This window comes from Hyperolius riggenbachi, chromosome 1 (genome assembly GCF_040937935.1).
Source record: "Hyperolius riggenbachi isolate aHypRig1 chromosome 1, aHypRig1.pri, whole genome shotgun sequence".
NCBI lineage: Eukaryota > Metazoa > Chordata > Amphibia > Anura > Hyperoliidae > Hyperolius > Hyperolius riggenbachi.
In genome coordinates, this window is record NC_090646.1 from 493,808,092 (window position 1) to 493,827,559 (window position 19,468).

General features: G+C 43.4%; 1 protein-coding gene across 3 annotated transcripts in view; it reads left to right on the forward strand.

Moving 5' to 3' along the window:
• The first annotated feature begins 13,886 nt into the window (after nt 1–13,886).
• The window catches only part of SEPTIN5 (septin 5), an 80,094-nt gene continuing 74,512 nt past the window's right edge, over nt 13,887–19,468 (forward strand). The window contains exons 1-2 of one of the 3 annotated variants that reach the window (XM_068243181.1): nt 13,887–14,055; nt 14,177–14,187. In XM_068243181.1, the coding sequence (XP_068099282.1) occupies nt 14,013–14,055; nt 14,177–14,187 (54 nt within the window). In that variant the 5' untranslated portion in view covers nt 13,887–14,012. The remainder of the gene's footprint in view (nt 14,056–14,176; nt 14,188–19,468) is intronic. The other 2 variants (XM_068243214.1, XM_068243189.1) reach the window with 2 other exon arrangements.

Here is a 19,468-nt window from a genome sequence, read left to right on the forward strand (position 1 = left end):
CGTCATGGCGCACATGCGTGGACCAACAGGAATCCCGGTGATGTAATTCCTGCCCAGCTGGGAGTAAGTCACTGAGCAGGGGGCGGCGCTCTGCATACAACCCTGTTGGCACACTCTGCCGCAGGGACATATATTTCTCATTTTGTACGATGTGGCGGAGCACCATTACATCCCACCACAATGCAAAAAAAAAAAAAACTGGTGTAAAACTGGCCTAAAACAGCCACTCACCAATTTTCGCCTGCTCTATTGACTGGCATTGCATTTGCTAAACATTCTATTAAAAAAATTGCAAATCGGGTATTCACTATTTCATGTTTACCAAGGCAAACCCAGTTTATTCAGTCATGTTTTCAGACTGGTTTATTTTTATTGTCTAGGGCAAGTCTATTTAAATAGTAGTGGAAGCTGTAAAGATTATAGTCACATCACGTTAAGCATTTACTGTAAACAAAAGTACAAATTGTTTCAGACTTGGCGGAGGAGTCCGTGCTGTGTGACAGGCTTCAAGATTGCCCAGAGAAGTCTGGAAAATGTATTTTACTTCTTGAGGTCCTGAGGGCCTTACCAGTCAGCAGTGTACAGTGTGAGGCTGGAGAGCAGCAAATGCTAAAAGGTTTTGCTAAGAGCATGATTGGCCTTGCCCTATTGTGGGAATACAGGAGCGCATACTTACTGTATGGAATATATTACTCATTTCAGGCTGATGATATTAGGATGCTTGTGGTTTCGCAGTTTGTGAGCAGCAGCTCAGTCGTAGCTACAAACGCTTCCACAGGATATATATACTTTATGCAGGCAGGCATATGTTATTGCAATAGACATAAACCAAATTCATTTTTTACTGTCTGCAGCTTGATACATTTTTGTGTGAATACTGACATAATGATGAAGATTAATAGACCTTTATCTGTATATGCTATAAAACTTTGGCACGACGACTCTGTAGACCACAAACAAGGGAAAAAGAAAAAGCAGGAAAGGCCAGTGTTAAATAAGAGCTCCAGTCAGGATGTATAATGTGAGCAGCGGTTTGACTAGAAAACACTGGCCCCACAGCATAAAGGGCCTCCAAAACTATGCTTTTGTGGTTGTCAGTTATATATACTGTATTACATAATTTTGTATTATAATTTGTTTTAACTAATGTGGAGTTTTCCTCTAGAGAGAACTTACCTGAATAGTGGAACTGTTCGTAAAGGACAACTGTAGTGAGAGGTACCATATTTTTCGGACAATAAGACGCTCCTGACCATTAGACACACCTAGGTTTAGGGGAAAAATATATATACTAAACATGGTGCATCCATGGTGAAGGGGCATCTTGTGGATTATGCCCCCCCCCTTTGTACCTCGTGTCTCCCTGTGTCATCCTCTGTCCCCCTTCTGTCCCCCTTCTGTCCTCCTTTGTCCTCTTTGTGTCCTTCTCTTTGCCCCTTTGTGTCCTCCTCTATGCCCCTGTTTTGTCCCTTTGTGTCCTTTGTTTGTCCTCGTGTCCTCCTCTGCATGGGCACAGTACAGGAAGTTCCCGACAGGAGGTTCGTATTGGTAGGCGTTCACAAGTCAGGAACTCCCTGCATTTGCACTATAAGACGCAGTGACATTTTTTCCCCACTTTTGGGGGGGAAAAAGTGAGTCTTCTAGTCCAAAAAATACAGTATATGGAGGTATATGGAGGCTGCCATATTTCTTTCCTCTCAAACAATACCAGTTGCCTGGCAGCCTTACCGGTTGGCTGCAGTAGTGTCTGAATCACACCACAAACAACCATGCAGCTTATCCTCTCAGATCTGACAATAATATCAGAAACACAAACACTGGTTCGCACGGCAGCCGGGGGCCCCAGTCTCTCTCACTTACCGGGGCCCCCAAACCACCATGTGATACCTAGAGGGAAATGTGGACGAGCCCTGGCTCTCTCACTTCCAGGGACTTCACCCCCATCACCTCTAAACTGAATGCAAATTGCAACACACAAAATTGCTCACTACCAGTTCAGGCAATTTCCTACCTTTATCTGGCCAGCAGGCGCCAGTCAGCCAATCAGGTGTACGGTCATACACCCTTTGCCTGCCATACCAATCTAGCAGGATCTGCATAAATTAGCATTCAGGTGGGAGGCTCAGTTGGACGGAATCGTTGATTACATCTTTTACAGGGACCGCCGCGTGTAGGCATCTCCCACACAGTCCCCTCCCTAACCACTCACCTGTCAACCGCATCCTGGAAGCTGCAAAACAAAAATTTAAAATCACAAACACTGGTTCGCACGACAGCCGTGGGCACCAGTCTCTCTCACTTACTGGGGCCCACAAACCACCATGCGATACCCAGAGGGAAATGTGGACGAGCCCTGGCTCTCCCACTTCCAGGGACTTCACCCCCATCACCTCTAAACTGAATGCAAACTGCAACACACAAAATTGCTCAATACCAGTTCAGGCAATTTCCTACCTCTATCTGGCCAGCAGGCGCCAGTCAGCCAATCAGGTGTACGGTCATACACCCTTTGCCTGCCATACCGATCTAGCAGGATCTGCATAAATTAGCATTCAGGTGGGAGGCTCGGTTGGACGTAATCGTTGATTACATCTTTTACAGGGACCGCCGCGTGTAGGCATCTCCCACACAGTCCCCCAATAATATCAGAAACACCTGATCTGCTGCATGCTTGTTCGGGGTTTATGGCTAAAAGTGATAGAGGCAGAGGAACAGCAGGACAGCCAGGCAACTTTTATTGTTTAAAAGGAAATAAATATAGCAGTCTCAATATGTTTCTCATTGCAGTTATCCTTTAAAAAGGTATTGCCTGCATATTGTGGCTGGATAGTGTAATGTCAGTTCAGTAAACCAGCATCTATTCAGTGAGGAAACCTTGGGCAAGACTCCCTAACACTGCTACTGCCTATAGAGTGCGTCATAGTGGCTGCAGCTCTGGTGCTTTCAGTCCTCCAGGAGAAAAGAGAAACATAAATGTTTTACCGGTATGTTTTGTCTTGCAGTTGTTCTGCCTGCACTCTTCCTTAGTGTACCTGGGTATGTAAAGACATACTTATCTGAGAAGAGGGAAGTATCTGGACCCTAGAGAGGCTTCCCAAATTGTCCTCTGGATTCTCCATCACTGAGTGCAAACCCCTTGAAAATTACCAACAAGGGCTTGTCCGTAATCACATTGGGGCCACGCTCCTCTTGAGGCACTAGCGCGGATGTACTACACCTGTGCGACTAGTACTACAGCTGCGCCTGCGCAGTAAGCCAGAGCCGCTCATGCATTGACAGAACATTTGGATTGATGGAGCAATTAATAGAATGGTCGTTCGTTGCTGATCGGCACCATTAGCAGTACTCAATCTGATCGTACGGTCGATCGCTTGGGAGATTTTACCAGTAATGGGCACCTTTCCAGGCTCATTCTCACTGAGAAATTGATGAAATGCCATGCATAAGAAAGGCCTGGCTTATAAAGCATTGGTGATGGGAGCACTCATAGGATTAAATAGACGCAATAACAAAAGCTTCAGAATACTGGTAAGAGTTGACCATTTTTCAATACGTATAAGTGAATAGGTTTATTGTGTAATGCTTAGCATTTTTTAAATGCCTAGGTATGAGCGAGCCCTTAACTTTGTCTAAATTAACTGCATGCTTGTTCCAGGTGTGTCACCCAGGAAATACTGATGTTTTAAAGGTCATCATGACAGCCATAATCCCTCAGTATATAGGAAGTTCGCTGTGACAAGTCACTTCTGTCATTTCTGTCCAGAAAAATGTGGCATTATAACCAACTGGCCCTAGCTGATGTCACACTACACTGGTGGATCTCTATATATTGCAGACAGTGGCGTAGCTAGAGATAATTGAGCCCCTTAGCAAAACTTTCATGTGGCCCTCAGATGTAGCCATTCATGAGCAATGCCACCTGGTGACCTGCCCCTACCCTATGGATAAGGATTAACTGGGAAATTTACATTCTCATGTAATCAACACTTCAAATAGTTCATGGGCACTGAGAAAAAGTCAGACGGTGGAGAAACAAAATAATAGTCAATGGTGAATACATGAAGTACCATCTGAGCCCCCTATGCTCCAGGGCCCATAGCAACTGCTATGGCTATTGCTACACCTCTAAATGCAGACAACAAATTCTAGCTTAAAGAGACTCTGTAACAAAATGTTCAGCCTTATTTATTTTATCCTATAAGTTCCTATACATGTTCTAATGTGGTCTGGCTTACTGCAGCCTTTCCTAGTTGCACAGTGGCTGTATTATCTCTGTTATATGATCTAATCTTCTTTCCTCTGACGGCTTTGTTGGGCTTAGGCACTCAGGCTGGAATGTGCAGCTCTGCTTGTGATAGGATAGAAGCTATACACACCCTCTCCACGCCTCCTGCAGGCTCTGTGTAACAGCTATGTCTTTTGTTTGTAAACACTGCCTAAAACTGGCAATTACAAGCCAGGATTGCAGCAGGAAGTGGCAGAAACAGCACAGAAGGGCCCAGGAGAACATAGTGAATAGAATGGTATGCTTTTTATTGTAAGAATATTAGAGTACAGATTCTCTTTAAATTACGGCTATAGAAATACATGAAAATGGGTGGTGAAAAGTGTTTCTACACATGATCATTGATGACTTGGTGGAAATGTTAAGTGATGAACAACAACCTCTGGCTACTTTCACAGTGATGCATTGCGATGGACAAAATCATTGTGTAGCAAACATGATGCAATTATATTGTAATGGTGCGTTCGCATGGTCAGAAAGACAAGCAACGTGCTGTGCGTTAGCAGGTGATGTGCATGTTTACAGTTGCAGTGGAGCATACTTTTATGTACTATATGCTTCACTGTATGTGCCACAACCAGGGATGTAGCAATAGTCATAGAAGCTGCTATACCCTGGAGCAGAGGGAGCCCAGGTGGTACTATGAACTTCCTGTTGTTCTTTCACCCTTTATCAGTGTCCATAGATTGCACGAGAATGTAGATTGCCAATTAAATCATTTCCATAGGGTAGGGGCAGGTGGCATAACTAGAAAGTGCCTACATTGGAGGGCTCCATGAAAGTTTTGCTATGGGGCCCCATATTCTCTAGCCACAATGCACACATTCTGCACAATGCTTTTTTTCTCAGTTGGGTTGCGATCCTGTTGTGGTACGCAACACCTTAGTGTGACGCTAACCTTCAAACCTTTTGTGTACCATCATAGCTAAAAACAAATAATGCTAGAATAGATTCCATAGCATGAATATACCAATGTAATAATGAAATGATGAGGAATGGGACAGTGGTTCTTGATCACTTTTCATTGTGTAGGAATGACGATCCTGACACAAGTGAAGCGTTGCCTTGCTGACAAGGACTCGGTGGCACTGCGAGATTTGCCATCTAATGAGGCGCCTACATGTCATTGGTGGTTAGCTTCTCCCAAACACAGAGAGCTGATGTGTCCAGACAGAACTTAAAACATCTTACATAACACTTACACATCTCAATAATCTTTATCCAATAGGGTTGTTAAAATGTAACATTACAGCTCAGCTGCATGTACTTTTACAAGAAACACAACAAATTCAAGCTGCACTTGTGATCCAGTAATGTGCTGGTGGCGACAGTCTATGACTAATAAAATCTATTAGAGATACTTGCATAAAACCCTGAACACTCTTCTTATGTTGTAATGTTATTTTGAGCAATAGCATTCAGGTTGCAGCAGTTTTGTTGAGTAGGGGTGAGCTCTGCTGAGAGTGTGACCCATCCTACGTCTGCCGAAAGGACCTTCTTTAAGGATTTCTTCTCTTGCTATGTGGTTTATGATCAAGTCCCCCTGCGACCTGGTTTAGCTGGAACTCAATGGCAGTGCTTTTCTACGCCTTTCAAAAAAATCACATCCCTCAAGTGGGATCACACACATAGCATTACATCGACAAGAGCTTTTCAAATCACAAGTGCTTAGAAAAGTGCTGCTAGTGGGTCCCAGGCCTTATGTAGGGTGCTGCTAGTGGGTCCCCAGCCATATGTAGGTCAGACTGTGAGGAAAGCCAAGATCAATATTAGCAAGCATAAGTAATCAAGTACATCACCAGTATGTGTCATGAATGGTAAATGTCTGAACAGTGATACACTCACATTGCATCAAACTGTCGCGATGTACAATATACAGTGGGATGCAAAAGTTTGGGCAACCTTGTTAATTGTCTTTATTTTCCTGTATAAATCGTTGGTTGTTACAATAAAAAATGTCAGTTAAATATATCATATAGGAAACACACACAGTGATATTTGAGAAGTGAAATTAAGTTTATTAGATTTACAGAAAATAATTGTTTAAATAAAATTAGGCAGGTGCATAAATGTTGGCACTGTTGTCAATTTTTTGATTCCAAAACCTTTAGAACTAATTATTGGAACTCAAATTGGCTTGGTAAGCTCAGTGACCCCTGACCTACATACACAGGTGAATCAAATTATGAAAAAGAATATTTAAGGGGGTCAATTGTAAGTTTCCTTCCTCTTTTAACTTTCTCTGAAGAGTAGCAACATGGGAGTCTCAAAACAACTCTCAAATGACCTGAAGACAAAGATTGGTCACCATCATGGTTTAGGGGAAGGATACAGAAAGCTGTCTGAGATTTAAGCTGTCGGTTTCCACAGTTAGGAACATATTGAGGAAATGGAAGACCACAGGCTCCGTTCAAGTTAAGGCTCGAAGTGGCAGACCAAGAAAAATCTTGAATAGACAGACCAACACCAATAACCTACAATATCATCTTGCTGCAGATGGAGTCACTGTGCACCATTCAACCATTCTGCACACTTTACACAAGGAGATGCTGTATGCAAGAGTGATGCAGAGGAAGCCTTTTCTCCGCCCACAGCACAAACAGAGCCGCTTGAGGTATGCTAAAGCACATTTGGACAAGCCAGCTTCAGTTTGGAATAAGGTGCTGTGGACTATTTGGGCACAACAAGGGGCGTTATGCATGGAGAAAAAAGAACATAGCTTTCCAAGAAAAACACCTGCTACCTACAGTAAGATATGATGGTGGTTCCATCATGCTGTGGGGCTGTGTGGCCAGTGCAGGGACTGGGAATCTTGTCAAAGTTGGACACATGGATTACACTCAGTATCAGCAGATTCTGGAGACCAATGTTCAGGAATCAGTGACAAATCTGAAGCTGCGCCGGAGCTGGATCTTTGAACAAGACAACGACCCTAAACACTGCTCAAAATCCACTAAGGCATTCATGCAGAGGAACAAGTACAACGTTCTGGAATGGGCATCTCAGTCCCCAGAGGTGAATATAATTGAAAATCTGTGGTGTGAGTTAAAAAGAGCTGTCCATGCTCGGAAGCCATCAAACCTGAATGAACTAGAGATGTTTTGTAAAGAGGAATGGTCCAAAATACCTTCAACCAGAATCCAGACTCTCATTGGAACCTACAGGAATTGTTTAGAGGCTGTAATTTCTGCAAAAGGAGGAGCTACTAAATATTGATTGATTCATTTCACTTCTCAAATATCACTTTGTGTGTCTCCTATTAGATATAGTTAACTGACATTTTTTATCGTAACAACCAACGATTTATACAGGAAAATCATGATGATTAACAAAGTTGCCCAAACTTTCGCATCCCACTGTATTACATAGGAGAGTGTGTCACTGCTCAGACATTTACCATTCATGATACACACTGATGTACTTGATTTCCTCATAATAATTATTGGTTTCTATTTTTTGGTATCTCTGATGGTTTTAACCACCTGTGAAGAAGTGGATGCGTGTTAGGCCTTGTTTCAATACAACACTAGATATAAGGATTCTCTAATTAATGAGGACTATTGGATTGGATTTTTTATTCGTGTATATTGTAATTAAAAGTTATGTTTTACATCAGTGTATGGCTGTTAAAACCCTCACTTTCTGTTTTCTTTCTTCTCTAAATATACTGCTCAATATAAATATACTACTTTTAGCCATAGACCTGACCAAGCATGCAGACCAGATGCTCTGACTGAAGTCTGACTAGATTAGCCATATGCTTGTTTCAGGTGTGATTCAGACACTACACCAGCCAAAGTGATCAGTAGGGTGCCAGTCAACTGGTATTGTTTAAAAGGAAATATATATGGCAGCCATCATATCCCTCTCACTTCAGGTTCCCTTTCAGCTGCCAACTCAGAATCAAAATCAGCTTTATTCGACAAGTTTGACAGTTGTCACGCTGGGAATTATTAGTTGTACACATGGCATTGGTAATAGTAGAATTTACAGACGCTAAGTGGGGGATAGGTTCAGTGGTGGCAGTCAATAACCTGGTCATCCTTTTCCAGTGACACCCCCAACTTCCTCAGTTGTCTCAAGAAGAACAACCTTTGCTGAGCCTTCTTCTGGGCATAGGTGATATTTTCTAACCACCTCAAATCGTTAGTGATGGTGCTGCCTAAGAACCAAATACTTGACACCCTGGAGACGTCAGTGCCTTTGATGGAGACCAGGTTGAGAGTGGAAGGGCGCCTTCTGAAGTCCACTATCAATTCAACTGTTTTTGCTGCATTAAGTACAATTGTGTTGTCCTAGCGCCATTTGTGAATTGGGGACAGCACACACCCTTGCAAGGCGCCTGTGTTGGTGGTTCTCTGCTGGGAGGAGCAGCTGCCAAGCTTGACTAGTTGTGTCTGTTGGTAAGAAAGTCCTTGGTCCATGCATATGAAGTGAGGTTGAGACCAAGTTGTGCAAGGTTGTCATGCAGGTTGTTATGCCGGATGTTCAGACTAATGGTATTGATGGTGTCTTCTATGGACCTGTTTGCCCTGCATTCAAATTGGAGTGAGTCCAGGAGGGGATTGGTGGAGCACTTTAATTGGGTGAAAACCGGTCTTTCAAAGATCTTCATGATGGTGGGAGTTAGATCTGTCATCCCTGACTTTTTGGGGATTGGAATGATTGTGGACTTTGTAAGGTAGGAAAGTACTTTGCCCTACCCCAGAGATTTGTTCAGTTACTGCTCACTATCATAGCTTTATGTTCTCCGTGGGGCATATTTTACTACATTACTACATTAGTGTTAGCGTTCCTGCAGGGTCTTTTTTGTTAAAGCATTTCTGAGCCGAGGACAAAAATCTATGTTTACTCACCTGGGGCTTTTTTCAGCCCCTAGCAGCTGTTTCAGTCTCTCACTGCAGCCCCAGTCCTCCTCTGTGTCCCGCTGGCTGCCAACAATGATTGGCGACCCACCGGCAGGTTGACTCTTCTGCACCTTTGTGGGAACTCGTGCCCGCGCATCCATGTAATCTGGCGCGTACTGCGTCTGGGCACAACTACTGCGCAGGTGCAGGACGCCCCAGATGACATGGACGTGCAGGCATGAGTGCCCATGCAGGTGCCGATCATTACGAGTGGCCAGCGGGACACCAAGGAGGACTGGAGCTCCGGCAAGGGATTGAAATGGCTGCTAGGGCTGGAAGAAGCCCCAGTTGATTAAACATAGATTTTTGTCCTCTCCTTGGAAATCCTTTAAGTATGAAATATTACAGCATATATAAATATATGAGAAAATATTGTGGGAAAGTGAATATTTGTGCTTTCCCCATTTACTAACATTTTCAACACTTGCTGTTATTTATTAGGAAACAATTTGTGCCATATAACAGTAAGCAAAACCTTCCTGCACCCCATTTCCTTGTGGAAACTGAAATACACTGAGGTCTATTTTCCACTAGGGACTGCAATGAAAATTACTAAAAGGCTGCGCCAACCTAAATAATCACCAATTAATGCCTCCAAAGTCCCAATACACTTATCAGGTTCCCCAGTTCGTATGACAGATCGTGGGTGTGCTGTTCCAGTTCAAACTTCCAAATGCCAATATTCAGACTGGGCTCTCCACCTGCTACCACTAAGGACTACCAGGATTTTTGTGTGATCTGATGGGTGTACAGTGGTATTTCAGTGCATTTGTGATTTGAGCTGGGAGAACGGGCGGGGGAAAAGTTGTTGAATTTTTATAGAAACTCAAGCGCAGGAAAAATCAGCAGGACCAATGTTTGTAATGGTTATGGGTAAAATCCCATCACAAACGCATCGCACAAATGGAAATGTTCCTGGGTGATTTTAGTCTGGAAAGTACCTGGCGTTTTGCATCTGCAAACAATCAGAATCGGATTCAAAACGCTTCTAGTGGAAAAGAACCCTGATGTTTATGAGATATCATTTCTGCAATTAGGCCCTTATGAAGGGCAGTTGGGGCATATTGATCAAGAGCCTGTTTACCTGTGGTTCTGAGCCCTGATTGTTCTTCCTTCTGCCTTGGCAATTGTGAGATACTGCTACAGTGGCTAAGGCTAAAGTGGGGCTCTAACTGCATACCTCATAGGATAGGTATGAGGAGACCACAAGAAGCCCCATTGCCAGTTAAGCACTTCTGGTGCCTATTTCATTTGGATAGTGAAGAGTCCTGGCATGATAAAACACATCTGTATAATGGATTGTTTGCACAGATTGTGCCTTTTGGGGGGTAGCAAAGCATTTCTGAGGGAAATCACTGGTGCCCTTATGTTTGTCTTAGCTAACCCTGTCTTTCAAAGGCCAAGGAGCCACAGATTAGACAGCCATTCGACATCTGGCCAACACTCCAGCAACATGCGGTAATCTTCTACATGTAGCTGGGGTTTGTACTAGTCAGGGTTTTATTTTTCTGCCTTCAAGTAGCTATATAGGACTGAGTTAGTGATTTGTTATGTAGAGCTTTCTATCACTTATTCTGACCAGTGTAAAGCACTGAACTGATCATGCATCAGGTCCAAAATGAAAGCAGAATAGGCTAATGGTGCAAACACAACTGCAACTTTGTTTGATTGACATGATTGTTTGTGACTGAAATGAGGACAGGATTGCAGGATTTGTATCAACTGTAACAAAGAAATGTTTTTCTTTAAAGGTTATTACGCTGTTACTCATCTGAGCAGAGAGGAAGTTCTGCGTTCAGGTCCGCTTTAAAGGATACCCCAACTGAAATGTGACATAATGAGACAGACCTGTGTATGTACAGTGCCTAGCACACAGATAACTATGCTGTGTTCCTTTTTTTCTTTCTCTGCCTGAAAGAGTTAAATATCAGGTATGTGAGTGGCTGACTCAGTCCTGACTCAGACAGGAAGTGACTACAGTGTGACCCTCACTGATAAGAAATTCCCCTTTTTTACCTCTTTCTTGCTCTCAGAAGCCATTTTCTGCTAGTAGAGTGTTTTATAGTTGGAATTTCTTATCAGTGAGGGTCACACTGTAGTCACTTCCTGTCTGAGTCAGGACTGAGTCAGCCACTTGCATACCTTATATTCAACTCTTTCAGGCAGAAAAATAAAAAAAGGAACACAGCATAGTTATCTGTGTGCTAGGCACTGTACATACACATGTCTATCTCATCATGTCACATTTCAGTTGGGGTATCCTTTAAGACTACGTTCACAGTGGCCGCTTTGTAACGCGCCTTGGCTAACTGCAATACACCATCTCTGTGATGTTCACTGTGCAGTGGGCAGGCCTGGATTTACCTTGCAGGAGCCTATAGGCAGATATCATGGCACCTTAGACTTTGCCCTACAGGAACCCACAAACCCCCACCAACCTGCACCACAAGTGTGCTGGCTGGCCCAGATGTCACTTCTCCTTTACTTCCCTTGCCCTTAATAGATAGCTACGGGTGCCCCTTAATATTAGGTAGCCCTCAGTATTAAGTGGCTAGTGGTGCCACCAAGTATTAGGTAGCTAGAAGAACCTCAGTATTAAGTAGTTAGAGGTGTGCCTGACTGAAGGGAGATCTCATCAATGGAATGCTGAGACCCAGGTGAGTAACCTCTCATTTACACTCATCAGGACTCTGTATAGGGAAGGAGGGAGGGAGGTGCTTGAGGAGGGGACTGAGCCACCTTTCCATCATCATGTGTCTGTAGGCGTGTGCCTATAGTCAGTGGCGTAGCTAAGGAGCTGTGGGCCCCAATGCAAGTTTTACAATGGGGCCCCCCATGCACTCTATACATAACAATTTATACGGCGCACCAAAACTTGCCAATGGCAACTACAGTGTCAGAGGTGCAAGAAGGGGATGTGGAACAGTTTCTTAATGATTATCACTATTCAAAGTATCTATGGAAGTCATTATTATGAGCACAGGACCAATGTAGAGCTAATACTGTAGTTGAGGGAGGGCCCCTCTGGTCCAAGGGCCCCGATGCGGTCGCTACCTCTGCACCCCCTATTGCTACGCCCCTGCCTATAGTGCCTTATGGTAAATCCGGCCCTGGCAGTGGGTGTGTTGCGACATAATGATGTGCACCATGGTAACACACTGCATTCATGTGTTAACGCAAAACATGTGCGCCAACAGGCACAGTAAAGCATACTTTTCATTGACTGTATTATTCACTGTATACTCCACAACCTGCGGATAATGTGGAGCGTACTTTTCCGATCCGTTGCGTTCCTGCTGTCACAGTAAACGCAGCATTAATAAACTTTACAATTGCACACCAGGACCCTTGCCTATGGCACAACTAGAGGGGAGCAGGCATTGCACCCATGGGGAGAGCTGTAAGGGGGTCCCAACCACTACTTCACAACATTTGATAAAGGGGTCCTGTCTTCAGATCCGGGTGTTTTTGTGGCTACACTTGTTATGGGTGTGAAGATAATGACATCCACACTTGTTTTATGTACCTTGCAAGATGGGCCCCAGGCTGTGTGGGCCACCTCTGGAAAGAATGTGAACATTGGGGCCCCCATCAAAGGTTTGTAGGGGACCCGATGATTGGTAGTTACACCACTGCCAGTGGCCTTTAGCTTCCTAAACCTATTTGGTTGGAGGTGTGGATCATGTTTCCTGCAGGGTCACCTATTTCCTCCAAATTAGTGGTTGCAACCAAATTGCTGCGACTGCAAGCAGGGTTAGTCTATGACAGTGATCGGAGCAGTGCTTTTCAGCGCTAGTAGATTTGGGCGCATCCAGCGCCGCCATAGACTGTAACGGTAATCAGTCTATAGCGGCGCTCAGTGAGTAACGACGGCTCCGTCAGAAGACTGAGCTGTAGTTGCTTAAAAAACACAATAATTCGGCCTCCAGCAATCGCTGGAAGCCGAATTATTTTATTCCCCCACTATCCATGGCGGCCTGGAGGGGGAATAGTAATTAATACGGCCCGGACTTGTGCAGAAGCAAGATCAGCCATATACCGGCTGTATCCTGCGCCGATTTCAAATGTACGCGACAGTGATGGCTAACCTTGGCACTCCAGCTGTGACAAAACTCCTAATCCCATCATGCCTCTGCCTCCCCAAATTATGCTTAGAGCTGTCAGAGTGTTGCAATGCCTCATGGGACTTGTAGTTCCGCCACAGCTGGAGTGCCAAGGTTAGCCTTTACTGGTCTATGAGGTTTCCAGCTGTATCACCTTAATGGCCAAAAGACTGTTAAATTAGTAAATCACCGCCATACATTTGATACCAAAGATTACTCCTACTCTAAAGTGCTCCAAAAATAGTCTGATAGCAGCCTAGCAGGTGTATGAAAGACGTGCCACCAGCTGTGTGTGTGTGTGTCCCTATGGAAACAGAGCAGTGACATGACGAGATCATTGCTGAAGCACACATGCTAGTGGGGCACATGCACTGCTTAATGTAGTGCATGCATGGATAGTGCCTGTGTGTATGTAGGTATGTGTACGGTGGGATATAAGCAGCATGTGACAGGACAGGCAGTGCGGACACTGACACAACCCCGTACAATAAAGGCAGAGACAGCGAGGGGCGGTCTCAGGCAGTGTACTAGCTCCATCTCATTGGCTGCACTCTGTAGGCTGGAAAAGGCGCTGCCAATGGTAGCTGTCCGTGGGCTGTGTAATGCAGCAGAGCCTAGTCTCCCCATCCCTAGGAGTGTATTGTAAGGGAGCAGCACAAAGGACAGCCTGCACTGCTCCGCACACTGCCCGGTCCCTGCTCGTCACACTGCTGCACCATGAGCACCAGCATCAGGTACAAGAGCAAGCTGCTGAAAACAGGTGAGAGAGGGGGTGCCCCGGCTGTCTGTGGGGGGGACCATTGCATCATCACATGCCTGACCTGTCTCTTTCCTCTCTCCCCTCCTCCTGGATTCCGTGCGGCCTCTGGGGACCCCCACAGACGAGAAGGAGGTAAGGAGCCCATCATCTCTGCTCTGTGCATGCAGGTTATTGTAGTGATCGCAGGCCTCTGGCTCCTTCATGTATACCGTATACCTGGAGGATAGCCATTATACCACATTAATACAGGCAGCTACCCTCACACCACATTGCAGTATGCATGTCACTGATGGCTGTTATTTTCCTACTAGATCCTCACCTTGCAGCCTGACACCATCATTAGGGTACGATGCATCATGCAAAATGTATCTGTTCCCCCATTTGTGTATTGCTCCAGCCATCCCTGCAAGAACAACATAGGCACGTCTCTAGGCGATTAGACACAGTGACCCGCACAGCACTGCAAAATAGAGCAGAATATTGCAAGTGGTGACATCAGTGTATCCATCATGTGGGTTATGTAGGGTTATGTGACCTCATTCCGGTTTTGCATGGCTTTCCTAATAACAAGCTGTATAGGTGGAAGCAAGATGCCATCTGTATAAGGGTTTAACTAGTTCTCTGCCTGTAGGAGAGATGGTATCAGCCTAGGAGGATTTAGAAGCACAGAAGCCAGGTATTGCTTCATGTAATTGCAATGTGCAATACTACAACAACACTCCTTGCTGAAAGCAAGAGCTACATTTCTTCAAGCATGTGGACTTTGTTGTCCTTATATGGGTTGATAATGGCCTGATATGGCAAGGGATCAATCACCCCCAAAGTCAGAGATCAATTGGGTACTAGTGATCAGTGCTACCACCTTGTTCGCCTGATCTCTATTAGATTGCGACAGAAATCGAATTGGCTGAATAGTTAGTTTTGTATTGCTAGATCAACGCTTTGTGGCCAATTATCATCTGTCATTCTGGTCTGCTTGAAGCTTTTACATCATGCCTGATCGGTCTTTCGATCTATTTCTCGCCCCAAAATCAACTGAAACTCCATTGACCTGGCATATTGATGACAATAGATTCCATGCTGACAAAATTGATCAAAGTGTTTAGATTGGCCAGAAAAGTCGATACGTTTATTAGGGTTGTTTTATTTTACATGCAATTTCGTATGCAAATAGAAAAATGCAACATCTGCAAAATAGTGAAATCACAGGCACCATTTTTTATATTAGTGCGATGCAATTTTGCCTGATGGCAAAAATCCTGCATGCTGCATTTTTATACCTTTTTATCCTTGTGTTTATCATCCAGTGAATATTGCAGCAAAATTGTATCATTGTAAAATTGCAACAAAATCGCATTGAAATTGCATTGCGATTTGCCATGTCAGCTCCTTTTTACTAGAAGCGATTCAATCGGCATTACAAAACGCATGCAATTTGCATATTGCAAACGTATTCATTCTAAAATTGAAATCGCGAATAACATATTCCATTATTACAATTTTATTTTTGTAGAAATGCAAACGCATCTTTGCGCACTTCTGATCACGATTCCGATTGTACTAGCCTTTCTAAATTCCTGAATCGCAAGCGGAAATTCTTTCAAAAACGCAATTGCATTGCATGCATTTGCGATTAGCAGTGGAAAAGGGCCCTCAAGTTGCCCATAATGTATAGAGCACCTTTAGGGTCCATTCACACCTAAAATCGCTAACCACTAGCGATTTGCGGTAGTGTTTTCTTTAGGTGGTTATTTCCCCGATTTAACGCAGAAAAATCACTGTACAAATTCACGTTTTTGGAGCGATCGCGATTAGCTTTTCTATATATGCTAATGGCAATCGCTCCTGAATCGCCAGAAAAATGCTACATGCAACACGTTTGCGATTAGCGATAATTGCGTAACACCCGCGATTATCGCTAATTGCTCAAATGTGAACACTGCCATAGACTAATAAAGCACTAGCGTTTTTGAAAAACGCTAGCGCTTTAGCGGGAATCGCACGATTCCCGCTTAGGTGTAAAAGGGCCCTTAGTGTAAATTATACATTCAATCAATCATCTCATAAAAAGTCATAACTGCCTGCTGTGTCTTTTTCTTCCGAATCTCCCCTGAAGCCCCATGTCTGCCGCCTTCCGCTGCGTAGCCCCGCCCCTTGCAGAAAAGTTCCTTGGCGCTTTCTGTAGCCGGTGGACACGGGGCTGTGGGAGGGATTTGGAAGAAAAAGACCCTGCAGGTAGTTATAACTTTATATTAGAAGAAGATCAATTGAATGTTTAATTTACATTGATGGTCCTCTCTAAACAGCTTCTGCATAGGAGTATTTTGAAATAAATACAGTTTGCAGAACATACACAGCAAATTTCATGACAGTTACACAGGGCTGTCATCAAAGCGTTTTTAGCTGAGCAGATGAGTTTGCCTGTTGGTTATAGTGGTCAGTTCTGTTTAGAGATTCTATCATTTGAATTAAAATGTGCGGAGAATTCATCTCAAATCACATGTTTGAAAAAAAATGCTAGACAATTTATCATGTGGTGGAATGCAGGCCCTTTAGCCAAATCACTCATAGCTTTTCTGAATGGAGAAGGGGATGTCTGGTAGTAAACCCCCAACAGCAAAAGCACACACTGGAGTTTTACCTCAGAGGTTCCTTATCACAAAAATAAGCCTGGGAGGCCCTATTGTACAAATTCTTCATTATTTATTATTATTGCTGTCCCTGTAATATGTAACAAGATGTATTCTTAAGTGGTAATAATTAACAGTGCGTGTGTGAGAACCCATTTCATGCTGGAATGAGTGGGCGGCTGAATAAATGAATGTGAATGTAATGTAAGTTATTTATTTTCAAAATTGGGTAGATATTGGCTAGGCTGTCACTTTCCCTTGTTGGGAATGGTGATTGATATTGGTTGCACGGGGCTGCTGTAAGATACACCATCACTTTCCTCTGAATGGCTTGGGTTGGTGTTGGATATTGCTTTTTTGGCAGTTGTTGTAGATTTGTTCCACTGTCATTTGTATCTGTGTGGGCTAGTGATGAATATTGGTTGTGCTGTCACTTTTTGCTGCCTGAGTTAGTAAGCTGGATATTGGTTACATACACTGTCACTTTCTCTGTTTGGGTTAGTGATGAATATTGGCTCTGTTGTCAGTTTTCTCTGTTTGGGTTGGTGATAAATATTGTCTCTGCTGTCATTTTTATCTATGTGGGTCGGTGATGCATATCGGCTGTGCTGTCACTTTTTGCTGCTATAGTTATTGTTGGATATTGGTTACACTCTCACTTTTTCTTTGTTTGGGTTGGTGATGGATATTTGCTCCACTGTCACAGTTCTCTGATGGATATTGGCTAAACTCACTTCTCTGTTTGTCTTGGCTTTGGATTTTGCACCACTGTCACTTTTCTCTGTTTGGGATGGTGATGATATTTGGTACAGTGTCACTTTTCTCTGTTTGGGATGGTGATGGATATTTGGTACAGTGTCACTTTTCTCTGTTTGGGATGGTGATGGATATTTGGTACAGTGTCACTTTTCTCTGTTTGGGATGGTGATGGATATTTGGTACAGTGTCACTTTTCTCTGTTTGTGCTAGAGTTGGATAATGGATACACTGTTACTTTCTGTGTTTGTGTTGGGTAAACTTTCATATTTAGGCAGCACGGTGGTATAGTGGTTAGCGCTCTCACCTTGCATCGCTGGGTCCCCGGTTCGAATCCCAGCCAGGTCAACATCTGCAAGGAGTTTGTATGTTCTCCTCGTGTCTGCGTGGGTTTCCTCCGGGCACTCCGGGCTCCTCCCACATCCCAAAAACATACAGATAAGTTAATTGGCTTCCCCCTAAATTGGCCCTAGACTACAATACATACACTACACAATACATTCATAGACATATGACTATGGTAGAGACTAGATTGTGAGCTCCCCCGAGGGACAGTTAGTGACAAGATTATATATACTCTGTACAGCGCTGCGGAAGATGTCGGTGCTATATAAATACTAAATAATAATAATATTTTGTCATTTGTATCATTGTTAGATATTGAATACACTATCATTCTTTTGTTGTTTGTTAGTTGGGGATAATGGTTATGGTGCCCATACATGGTACAATTTTTTTCATCCAATCTTACCATTTCTATATAGTATAAGTGCAAATTAAGTGAATATACTGAAAGGATAATTTAGGCATTTCTCTTATATTACATAGAAATGGTAAGATTGGAGGAAAACATTTGTACCATGTATGGGCACCATTACACTTTAACTCTCTGCTGTTGTCTGGTGTGTTAGGACAGATGCCTGAATACATAAAGCAGAATTCGAATGATGTGGCATTTGACTCCAGGCTGGGCCCACTATAAATTGTGAAATGCAATTGCTAAGTGGTTTTTGTAGTGATTTTAGCAATGTGTTCCAGAGCAATTTCTGGTGATTTGTAAGCACTTTTGAATTTTATGCTATTGATTTCCTTTTTTTTTGATTTTGAGTGATTGAAAAACAATTTTGCATTGATCCTGTATTTCATATTGAAGCGCAGCCACCCCAAAAATACCACTGGATCTGCAATTGAGATTTGGAGAAATTGCAATCACTCCTTTGGAATCCCCTCCATTGACCTTAATTAGCCCAACGCTTTTGGAATCGCCGGCGATTCTAGCTGAAACAACTCCTGCGGGTCTAACGTTTGTAATTCATACCTTTTAACTGTTTTTGTCCTTCAAAAGTTATCAGCTACAAGACCTCTGTAGACAGTTTATTTTCTCTTTAGACACTTATCTGACTAAAGCTTGTAAATTAGTTGGAGGAATAATTAGAGGAACACATAGCTTAACTGACAGATCCAACAAATACAGAGTCACCTGGAGGAACAATAGACTGTGCCTGGGAGGAGAACCGCAAGAGCTATAGAAATGTATTATTGCAGATCATTTAGGCTTGGGAGGAGGACACATTACCTTATAAAGGACAGAAAAGTGATTTCATTGAGCTTTCAAAGCAGATTATGAGTTAGGGGGAAAAACCTTTTTGAAAATAAATTGCCACTGGTGTAAAGGTGCCCATACACTCGTCAGATTGGCAGCAGATAGATAAGAAATGCATCTGATGATCTATCTGATGCGTTTTTTGGACCATTTTTTACCAGGATAGAATTCCAATAGATTTCAGTTTGAAATCTATTGAAATTTGATCTGATGGCATTTTTTTTTGCCATCAGATTTCCATTAAGGCCAATGCAAACTGATAAGCAATCTCATCAGATCGACCTGAATTTTCCACCCTGCCAGTTCGATGGAAATCCATCGAAATCGATCGAAATCGGCCATCGATTGGTCGATTGGCCAACCGATTTGCAAACGATCGATCGATCGATTGGGATCGATCGGTCGGCCAGAAAATCGGCTGAGT